At 43.0% G+C, this 12,011-nt stretch overlaps 1 protein-coding gene across 10 annotated transcripts in view; it reads left to right on the forward strand.

Moving 5' to 3' along the window:
• Positions 1-12,011, forward strand: part of LOC106610864 (pleckstrin homology domain-containing family G member 3) — a 51,375-nt gene that overhangs the window by 15,244 nt on the left and 24,120 nt on the right. For 9 of the 10 annotated variants that reach the window (XM_045723440.1, XM_045723447.1, XM_045723448.1 and 6 more), the window contains one exon: positions 363-430. In XM_045723440.1, the coding sequence (XP_045579396.1) occupies positions 382-430 (49 nt within the window). In that variant the 5' untranslated portion in view covers positions 363-381. Of the gene's footprint in view, positions 1-362; positions 431-5,400; positions 5,910-12,011 lie in introns of those variants that run through there. The other variant, XM_045723449.1, reaches the window with a different exon arrangement.

Consider the following 12,011-nt stretch of genomic DNA (forward strand, 5'->3'; position numbering starts at 1 on the left):
GTGTGAATGAATGAGTTTGTCTAGCATGGTATAGATTGTAGAAGCACACAATACGATGGTGTAACAAGCACATAACTGGGGCAGCTGAGCAATGGGAAAGGTTTACAGCTGTGATGAAGCTGGTGATCATCTTCTGGGAGATGGACATAATGCGATCAATACTACGGAATGTAGAATCTAGATTGAGGTGACTGACAACAGGGCGTCACAACATTGGCCATACATCAGAGGAACAAAATGTTTTGTTCTGGTGCTGTTTAACAGAGTTGCGTTATTATGTGAAAGCTTATGTTTCATGTTGATTTTACTACAAAGAGTCCACTTGTGCTGACTTGAGACCTGACTCTGTTCTGTCTTGGCAGGTCCTGAGGCCCGAGTACCATGCCAGAGGAGTCCCACAGTACTCTCCATAAGGGCCCAATGGGGGAAGGTAAGACCAGCCTTTTTAACATCTTATTGACCTTTTTATAGTTAGTCGTACAGTATGTGACATCTCAGATGCACTGGCAAACAATGATCACTTGGCAGTCTACAGCTCAAAGTCCATTACTAACCTCCTTTGACTTAATGTAATGTTTGTTTGGTGTCCTGGCATTGGAGAGCTAATGTAACATTGATGGAAGGGCATTCTAATCCAAAGTTGCAGGTTATTTGCCGTCAGCCTAAGTACTGCATGCGTAGGTGGAAAGGGCTAGAAATCTGCAGAATAAAGGACATCTGAAGGATTGGAAAAGCAGAGCTCAGAGACCCATGAATTTACTGCCCACAGTCTGTCAGGGCTGACTTGGCAGAGGGGTGCTTTGTGTGATTCCCGGAGCTGGACTGCCCCTTCTGCATAGCTCAGACCCAAACAAGGATCAGGATGTGTTTGACTCTAAAACAATGATTATGCTTTGGCCAGCATATGTAGCTGACCTGCATGGTGGGGGGTGCTTCCTTAAATTCCATGTTATTTCAATTGCTAATAATCTTCAGTAAAAGAACTTGCCTGTGTCCACAATTTCCCCCCCCTCTCTCTTCTCCACTGAATACATTTTGGCACTGAGCTTCCACTCTAGCTGAAGAATGCCAATGTGTCAATGGCTCCCTTTTTCCTCCCCACCCATCCCTTTGCCACCACCACGGCCAAAAGAGGCCAGTGGCTGGGAGGGGGGACGTGTGCCGCCCTCATGAAAGTTGTCTCGTTCACTCAGACTGCATTCAGACTCCCTTCACATTTGAAGCCTCCAAAACAAATCTCAACTTTTGATTTAACCCTCCCTCAAATTGTAGTTAAAAAAAAACATCTTGCGGCTCATTTGGACTAGTGTGTGAAATGGAGTTAAAGTAGCATGTTGTCGATTTGTCTCCTGCTTTGGATGGCTAACTGTTAACAGGCAGCTTGGAATGCTGTCTCTCTCTTTTGAGGTAATGATTGGTCGAAGTGAAGAGGCAAGAGGAATGTGTGTCGACAGACTTCATTGTTTACCTTTCATTGTCGTGACTATCCAGCTCAAATTCACCTCTGGGGTCAAAAGAGCCCAAAGGTTTATAACATGACCACTCAGCTGAAAGAAAATCTGGGGGGATTGGTTTTACTGGTTACAGCTTTACAATTACTGTACACCTGACATGCCTAGCATGGGACAAACCCTGGGTTCAATCGTCTGCTTCTGCTCCTAGATGGCTTTATTTCATTTGATATATCAACTGAAATGTTTTAATATACACAATCAGGCGTTTGGTGGATTAGTCGTCGTCCCCCCCCCAGAGTCATTTAATAAATGTTGAATTGACTGTTGGCTGAATGAAGTAAAACAACATTTTAGCATTGTTTAAGCTTTCTTTGTTTGGTGTTTATCTGTGTTTTTAGATCATTTTTGGTGCATTATCCTCCCATGCAAACTCTGACTTCTACGCAAACGTCAAACCAAATGGGTATGAGTCAATATCTCCATGCTGTATGAAAGCTAAAGCACCGCTGTGTGAAGCTGTTGATGAAACAACATGTCTGAACCCAGTACCAACAAACCTCAGGACCAGGGTGCCAAAGATGAGAGCTACCCCTGACCTACTTAGTAATGAGGACTGGAATTGGAATGTAGCTGTGTTTGCAGAATGTATGGAGCTTTAAAGGGGTAGGAGACTGAGGAATTCGATGGGATCCAGTCCAAGCAGCAGCTTTTCCAGCCCAGTGGGCCTGGGGCTACAGAATGTGGTGACCTGGCCAGGCAGGGATGACTGCACCTCTCTGGTCCTCTCTGAGTGCTGCTTGTTAATGGGGCCTCCAGAGCTTAACTCTTTTACCCCTAATTCTGCTCCTCTATCAGTCAGCCATAGGTTAGCTGGCTGCACCAGATCCGGTGACATGCATACTGGTCCCATGTGGAGACTGCTTAGAAAGGGTTTTAATGCTAGTGTCATTCAGTGGCACTGGCAGTGACTTTTAGTCTGACCCAGTCCAGATCTGTATGTGCTTCAGCCAACTCTTCTATTGCTGTCATGCCATAACCTGTAGACTGCATATCCAGATCTGGGATCAAGCTAAGCAACACAAACTGTAAGATGGACACAAGACTTATATTTCTACAGAGACAACCTCCTATTCATCAATGTTTTTGTGCAGATGGTGAAAAGGATCAGGTCTGAGCTCTTTTGTTGCCGAGGCATTTATATAGCACCGCATTCAATGTCTTCTACTGCATTGTTCAGGACCCTGCCTCCCACTCCCCACAATCAGTCACGTTGATTCATTTCAATGTGAATGATTTTACTGCCCCTTACAATTACATTCCACCCAGAACTCTTCCAGTAGATTACGCACATTAGTCATAGACTCTGAGTCTCATTCCAAGGTCTGGGGAAGTTCGCCTTGTTATTGTGCTGTCTGTTAAAAAAGTTCTCCAGAATCTCGTTCCATTTAGAAAACCCCACATTAGTTTCCTCTGTGATACGATGCTGCTTGTATTTGGAGTTGTTTCCTTTTCCTGTGATGTCTGTCAGTGAACCTCAGTTGAGAACATATGCTGCATGTCCTGGAAGGGCTCAAGGGAACTCCCAGGACATCCCCCTCAACTCCTCCTCTCTGCCCAGCTGTCCCCCAGAGTGTTGCCCTCCCTCAGTGGGGCTCACTCTGCAGGGAAGTGCTAATGTGCCTGTCTGTGGACACAGCCTGGTGGTAAAGTTTACAATGTGCTCACACCTCGGACCTCCATCAGACCCAGATGGCGTGTGTTGTCCAGAGGAAATGGGACTTTAAATAAACCCCAGCTGAAGTGGCTCTTTGGGGGTCATGTTGAATGGAGTCGTATAAGTGGATCATCACATGCCTGTGCACAGAGGTCAATTTGGCACTGCTGGATCCTTCACCCCTCAAACGTTGCTTTGCAAGTAAACTAAACGGATTAAATCAGGGTCTTTTGAACAGAAGTGTCTTTCAAAACTTTGAATCTCTTTCAACCACTTTCTCCTTCCCTTATTAGTATTGGAATGGTGGTTCAGAGGTGCAATAGGTTTTATGTGCAGATAAATGTTTCCCTTGTCCCCCAATTTAGTCTTATCACTGTAAATTACAAGGTTTGTTTTTGAGTTATCAGGTCTCTACTCCAGAGTAAGTTGGCGGGAAATTATAGTGTGACTGCATATAATTGACAGTTGAGCTTTACCTGTTTCCTCGTCAGAAACCAGGTAACTGAAATGGAAGAAAGCACATTAAACAAGTGTACACTGAACTTTCAAATATTTAAGAACAGGTCTGAAGGATATAATATTCACGTTGTCATGGCAAATAAGCGGAAAAATGTCAACAACAAACAGTTTCAGTTGTTAGCACAGGAGTTCCCCAAACTTACCAACAACTAGCTAGATCTCTGACCTTGACATTTCGTGTGGAATGCAGGTTCAGGTTATGTGTACTCAGCCTCAGTCACTGCTGCTATTCGGGTTTATTTACTGACCTCCAAGCTGATCATTAACATCCCCTTTAATGTCCTTTTAGAGGTTAAAGTAAAGTGTAAATAAAACAGTCTAGAAGCAAGAAAGAGATTGCTTACTGGTTAACTCCCCTCAACAATGCAGTACAATATTCAATTCTTAATACAAAAGCCCAAATACAAAATAATAAGTTGTAATAAAAATTTGAAGGAAGAAAATTCAGAATCATTGTGTTGTCGCTAATGATGATTCATGGCTATGGTAGAGTTTTTCCTGTCCTTTAGTTGCAATGTGCACGATGATGGTGTAGACTTATGACTAATCCTCAGCTTCAGCCTCTGTGCATATGCTGCTTCCTGAGGAGGAGTCTTTCACCACAGCCAAGTGGGGAGGAGTCTTTCCCAAGGGGGTAAACTCCAGACACCCCATGTTCCTTTTGTCTGATCTCTGTGGAGGAACTGATAACCTCGGTCAGGGTTGTAAGGGTGTGTGTTAAAGGAGACAGGATGGAGGAATATTGGGGCATTGAAGCGGTCATTGAGATGTAGAGAGAAATGCCATTCTTGGCTTTATCCTATAGCAAAACAGGGTGACGCCAAGCCCTTGACTCTGAAAGGATAAGTTAACCGATATAAGGGGCGCCTTCGGATCCACAGGAGATTTCTCCTGTGAGTGAATGACAACATACAAAAAGTACTCATCCTTCAATTAGAGGGTTGGATTTTCCAGCTTGTTATGTGGCTTGAGGAGGTCCCCTTATGGCTAGAAGGGATTATCCGCTAGATATTCAGATTGTGAATGCACAGTCAAGAGAAACTGATGTAAAGAAATCAAGAATGCCTTGCAGCAGTTATTCGGGAAAGTAAATGGCGTGCTCATGGACATGTGAACTGTAAATTCCTCAAAAGTATTTCTACAACTTGTTTTGACAGGTTTAACATGATCTTGGATTATAACTTTTCTTATGAATCAAGGCATAACAAAGGGAACAAAATGTTCAAGATCTTGGGGTTTTACAACAAAAAGGTTGTATAATAAGCTGCCTGGTATGGCAGTTTGCCATTTTGTGAACCTTTGCCTCAACAGTGTGAATAAGATCCAATATGAATTCCGTGTCCAGCAGAGCGCTCTGTAGTTTCAGTCAATGTCTGGTACAAAATCACAAGGCCTTGTTAGACATGATTCACCGTCTTCAATAATCACGCAGCTTCATTTGATACATGAGTCAGGATGATTAGAAGAACAGCTATGTGAAGCAGTACTAACAGAATAGGTGGGGCCACATTGGTGCCTGCTTAGGAGGAAGGACACTCACAATGAAGGGACTTTATATATGGTTCATTTTCATCCTGGCGAACACCATGCCACTTGCATGCAAATATCAGCCCGCAACAGGAAACGAGTCCAGGGTTCAGGAGAACTGTATAACACTATGGTGTTGGAGACAGAGCCTCCTCATGCGCTCAACCTCTTTTGAAAACAGAGGAATATGTCCTCTTCGCTCTCTAAGGTGCCCATGCAACTAGAGGAGGGAGAGGGATTTCCATTCTGGGTGTTGGAGACGGACACTCATGTTCCTCTGTCCTAACTCCTGATTTGGTTAGAAACATTCAAGGATGAAGATGGGTCACTTTTAATGGAGAGGGTTTCCTATCAAACAACATAAGGATCATGATGACTACCAAGTATCCATTATGCGGTCCACTTTTGTTCATAAGGAAATGTCTGCCTGGATGTGAGGGGTGCAAGCTGCAGATGTAGAATCATAGGGGGGTGTCTGGCACAGAGGGAAGGTGCTCACTCATCAGGTGACAGTTTCCCCGACTCTCTACTGCGGTTCAGTAGATTGGAGGTGAGCAGAAGGGAGTTTATACATACATGCCAAATAAGGGAGGGATGTCTCAGACTTAGATAGGACAACATTGGAATTTCTCACCTTCGTCATAGTGAGGACCTGGGTGGTGAGGACCAAGTCACCGTGCTTTTATTTGTTAAAGGTATGTCCAGAGATTTTACAAAATACATTTTATTTGAATATTTTGTTCTGAGGTGCATCTTTCATTTTTTTGTAAGATATTATTAGAAACTCTATCAAAAGCATAATTGTCATGGTTTAATCCCAGTTTTAGTTTAGTTTCAACATCACTATGGATGGATTTAGGCCCTTCTGTTATCTTGTTTTTTTAACTCTTTTGTTATTTATTATCTAACGTCTTTGCGTTGAGTCCTTTTAACCTTTGTAATCAGTTCCTCCTATGGAAGGCAGGACATGTTGTGTAATGTGTCTTAGAACTGTCTAAGAGCTCTGAGTCTCTCCATAGCAACTGCTTTGACTGGGCTGTAAATATAGCCCACGAGGAAAAACAACCCTTTGTCCAGTGTAGAATTTACATATGAACATGGAAGCCAGAGCAGGTTGGTTTGCATACCCCCACATGTCAATCTCGCAATGTTTTGAAACCGACAGGTAATGCAGTCTTCTCAGTGTTGTGAACAAAAGTTGTTGTTGGAAAAAGAATATAGCTTCCTGATGGGAATTAATCCTATTGTATCACAGGGACCATGAGAGAAAATTAGGGATTATTTCTCACTTTGATTTATATTGCTCTTTGACAAGACAGACACATGTCATGCTGTCAGTGAAATGTCCCATTTGAAGGATGGCTTTACTGAGAGACAATTTGGATGCTCAGTATGGAGAAGGTGAACAACAAGGTGTTGTCAGAACTACAGTACATGTCTACCTTATTTGGTAAAGTATGTCGTTGACATCAATCTTGTCATCACAAACAGACAGGATCGTATGAGTTTTATGGTGTCAACCTCTGACGAATGAAAGCTGAAATGGAAACATCATCTGTAGATTTACATCTGTTCTAGACTGTCTGATTACTCGTGACCCTTCAGAATGTCTCGCCTTCATCTCAGGCTGTGGAAATACTATACTAGTGTTCAAAGCCAGGGGCTGCTGTACTCACCATAAATTACCAGGGCCAAAAGTATCTTAAGGATAAGTTCATCATTAGAACCACTGATGTTTCTGACAATGAATTTAGCGTTAAAATGCTTTCAGGAAAACGGGCCCAGAGCTGTTTTTTCCAACTAGACCTGGCTTGGCGCAAAGGGAAGGCTCATGGACCTGTAATTCTCATTCGTTAAGATGCCTGACATTGTTCAGTAGTCAGAAACATACAGGCCCCATTCCCATAGATTATACTGTTGAACAATGTTCTTCTAAATTGAACTATAGCTTCCCAGGGGCCGGGCTGTGGACTCCAGGGAGTAACAGTCATGCTTGTGGCATTTACATTCAGTCGTCTGAAGTTTAACTTTGGTATAATGGTCTGTAGCAACCAGGAATTCAAATAATTACAACTAGGGGTTCAGAATGAATACAGCAGGAATGTCAGCTATTTTACCTCAACAAGGTGATTTAATAAAACAGCCCATAATACTCCGTTCAGACATTAGCAGTTGATCTGATGTAATCCCTTGTACTGTGTGTTCCAATGTGACTGTTTCGCTTATTCCACTGTCATACTGTCGCTATTTGAAACAGAGACCATACTTTGTGTAACTATTGTTGAAGGTGAGGCCTAGGCTAAAATGTACTCCAAATACTATACTCTGTTTTTAACCTTGGCTTGGTTTATACTTCTGTTTGACTAGGTTAATGATTGTATTCAATTGGTAGCCTCAAACAGAATTTGACTAAAACGACCTTGGGGCAATTCCACGATAACGGAATTGCGCTGACTAAGATTTTTTCATTAAAAATGTATGCCAAATTAAAAACCATTTGATTTCAGAGTTTAACAAATCCTACAACTCTATGCACAAGGACTACTTTTAACAAGTTACACAGAACATTTGACAAAAACACAGTTAATAGAATAACTGCAGATTTAAAAGTTTAGTCAAATAATTTCTGTAAAATCTCCATCAGTTTGACCATGTTTTCCAGAAACTCTGTTAAATATCTGCTCCGTATTAAGATTTATCCATGTCTGCAGAAAGAACGGGGTGACTTTGAAAAATCTATTTTGGTTATTGAACTACAATAAGTGAAGTGGATTTACACCCAGTAACAGTATTGTGGTAATTTCAGAATTGAGTCTCTGATCTGTACTACACAAATGCATAATTACGAATGTCATTCTCCTCATGGTGATGTATCCTAAATAGGTACACAAAGAGAAATATCCTCCTCTGCATATCTGGGTATTATTCTACACACTGGCTATTATTTTAATGACCTCCGACAACAAACGACACCAAATTTGGTTGGTCCGGACCAATCAGACGTAGAGTACAGTACATTAGTCTACTCAACTCGTGTGTGTGTGTGTGTGTGTGTGTGTGTGTGTGTGATCTACTGTTTCCTGTACTGAACTATGCTTTACTGTACTGTGCTATCCAAACTTGTGAAACATACACGTCTATGATTTGGTCCGGGAAGGAACAAATCTGAACCACTCATGGACGCCTATGTTTGGGCCAAATTTAAGGCCGGTCCAGATGTCTGTGGACGTTGAATCAAGGCCGGGGCGGACTGACCACATTTCAACTACTTTTCAACATCCTTGGACGTACGGTGTCGGTCGGTGCTCAGTGGGTGAGGATTCTGGCTAGAGTAAATGCAAAGGGAGGGGGCTCATGGGTAGGTGTCAGTAAGAGCCAGGAAAGGTGACATTAATTGGAAAGAGGGAGGGCTTGTCCATACTTTACACACTCTTGCTTTGACCACCAGACGACAAAGAGAAAGAAAATGGTTATCAGCTGAACATAACAGTATACCAGTGGAAGGGAGGACAGTAGCAGGTGAACTGGTTTGTGACTACTATGATTTCCCATTGTAGCCAATTGAAATATAGAAATTACATTCGATTTTTTTTCAGTAATTCTGTTACTGATTTGGTAACAGAATTTCACATTTTAATCCCTTATCAATTTTGTTTAGGAATTATTATCAGTAAAAACAAGCACTAATCAATAGTCCAATCTTTACGTGTTACTTCTGAACTTTCATTGTCCTCCCTCCTAATGAGGGAGAGAAATTTGAAAATGTCTTCGATATGTGGGTTTTTGGTAACAGAATTTCAAGGCAATGTTTCTTAAACTTACAGAAGGCAGAAACAAATCTCCTGAACTAAATGTGTTGATATAAGTTGGCACGGGTCTTTACTTCAACGTTGTGTTTTGATATTCACTGCTCAAAAAAATAAAGGGAACACTTAAACACAATGTAACTCCAAGTCAATCACACGTCTGTGAAATCAAACTGTCCACTTACGAAGCAACACTGATTGACAATACATTTCACATGCTGTTGTGCAAATGGAATAGACAACAGGTGGAAATTATAGGCAATTAGCAAGACACCCCCAATAAAGGAGTGGTTCTGCAGGTGGGAACCACAGACCACATATCAGTTCCTATGCTTCCTGGCTGATGTTTTGGTCACTTTTGAATGCTGGCGGTGCTTTCACTCTAGTGGTAGCATGAGACGGAGTCTACAACCCACACAAGTGGCTCAGGTAGTGCAGCTCATCCAGGATGGCACATCAATGCGAGCTGTGGCAAGAAGGTTTGCTGTGTCTGTCAGCGTAGTGTCCAGAGCATGGAGGCGCTACCAGGAGACAGGCCAGTACATCAGGAGACGTGGAGGAGGCCGTAGGAGGGAAACAACCCAGCAGCAGGACCGCTACCTCCGCCTTTGTGCAAGGAGGAACAGGAGGAGCACTGCCAGAGCCCTGCAAAATGACCTCCAGCAGGCCACAAATGTGCATGTGTCTGCTCAAACGGTCAGAAACAGACTCCATGAGGGTGGTATGAGGGCCTGACGTCCACAGGTGGGGGTTGTGCTTACAGCCCAACACCGTGCAGGACGTTTGGCATTTGCCAGAGAACACCAAGATTGGCAAATTCGCCACTGGCGCCCTGTGCTCTTCACAGATGAAAGCAGGTTCACACTGAGCACGTGACAGACATGACAGAGTCTGGAGACGCCGTGGAGAATGTTCTGCTGCCTGCAACATCCTCCAGCATGACCGGTTTGGCGGCGGGTCAGTCGTGGGGTGGCATTTCTTTGGGGTGCTCGCCAGAGGTAGCCTGACTGCCATTAGGTACCGAGATGAGATCCTCAGACCCCTTGTGAGACCATATGCTGGTGCGGTTGGCCCTGGGTTCCTCCTAATGCAAGACAATGCTAGACCTCATGTGGCTGGAGTGTGTCAGCAGTTCCTGCAAGAGGAAGGCATTGATGCTATGGACTGGCCTGCCCGTTCCCCAGACCTGAATCCAATTGAGCACATCTGTGACATCAGGTCTCGCTCCATCCACCAACACCACGTTGCACCACAGACTGTCCAGGAGTTGGCGGATGCTTTAGTCCAGGTCTGGGAGGAGATCCCTCAGGAGACCATCCGCCACCTCATCAGGAGCATGCCCAGGCATTGTAGGGAGGTCGTGGAGGCCACACACACTACTGAGCCTCATTTTGACTTGTTTTAAGAACATTACATCGAAGTTGGATCAGCCTGCAGTGTGGTTTTCCACTTTAATTTTGAGTGTGACTCCAAATCTAGACCTCCATGAGTTGATAAATTGGATTTCCATTGATTATTTTTGTGATTTTTGTTGTCAGCACATTCAACTATGTAAAGAAAAAAGTATTTAATAAGATTATTTCTTTCATTCAGATCTAGGATGTGTTGTTTAAGTGTTCCCTTTATTTTTTTGAGCAGTATATTTCTAATGCCTTTTAAGACTTTTTCTGGTAGATGGTTTCTAAGACTCCTTTTCCATCTGTTTGAAGAAATCAAAGCCTTTGTTTGATTTTTCTTCTGGATGGAAAAGGGTTGAGACATGAACAAAAATATAACCGTAATATGTAAGTGTGACCGGGAGACCCATGAGGCAGCGCACAATTGGCCCAGCATCGTCCGAGTCAGGGGACAGTTTGGCAGGCCAGGATTTCCTTGTCCCATCACGCTCTAGGGACTCCCTGTGGCGGGCCGGGCATCTGCAAGCTGACACCGGTCATCAGTTCGACTGTTTCTCCTCCTACACATTGGTGCGGCTGGCTTCCAGGTTAAGCGAGCAGTGTGTCAAGAAGAAGTGCGTGTTTCAGAGGATGCATGGCTCTCGACCGTCGCCTCTCCCGAGTCCGTAGGAGTTGCAGTGATGGGACAAGACTGCAACTACCCAATTGGGGAGAAAAAGGGGTAAAAATACAACAAATATAGAGTTTGCATGAGGCAAATGGTGGTCACACCAGATACTGACTGGTTTTCTGATCCATACCTTAAAAACATTTTTTTTTAAAAGTGTCTGTGACCAACAGATGCATGTCTGTATTCCCAGTCATGAGAAATCCATAGATTAGGTCCTAATGAATTTATTTCAATTGACTGATTTCCTTATATGCAACTCAGTAAAATCATTGAAATTGTTCCATTTTATATTTTTGTTCAGAGTATATTAATTTAAAAAAATATATAGACTAACCTTTAATTTGACACCCAATTTAACAGGCACCTCTGAACTTCACATGTTGGTGCTCATGGGTCCTCTTTTTAGATGGAAATGACCCTTACCAAGCCTTTATGTAACTGAGCTAAAGCAGGAGGGTGTGGGAGTCTGACTGCGCTGCCATCTCTTGGATTGAATAATATTGTTGATATAAAGCAGGCTACTATGTATGCTATCCCTATAGAAGTCTTTAAAAGCCGGAACCTGCAGACCATCCAACTGAGAACAGGCCGCAGGGAGGTCAACACATGTAAATCTTCTTGCAAATCTGCCTCCAAATATTTACACAGAGCTTTGAATACTCTATGTGAAAGTATCTGAGTGTTGTGTATGAAGTCTCAATGGTGAAGATGATAAACCCCCTATGAAAAATCAGCTGTTGCTTTGTCATGATGTGTTGGTTGTCCTGTGATGGATGTGCATACTGTACATTTTCTAAATATCTCCTGCATCAAAAGCTGCGGAGGAACACTTAACAGTGAGTGAGTGAGGAAATGAGTGGTTCGTTCTGACACTGAAAGAAGAATATACACATCTGTCTGAAGATGTTATGCTTTGAATACCTC

The sequence above is a fragment of the Salmo salar genome, chromosome ssa09, assembly GCF_905237065.1.
Source record: "Salmo salar chromosome ssa09, Ssal_v3.1, whole genome shotgun sequence".
NCBI classification, from domain to species: domain Eukaryota; kingdom Metazoa; phylum Chordata; class Actinopteri; order Salmoniformes; family Salmonidae; genus Salmo; species Salmo salar.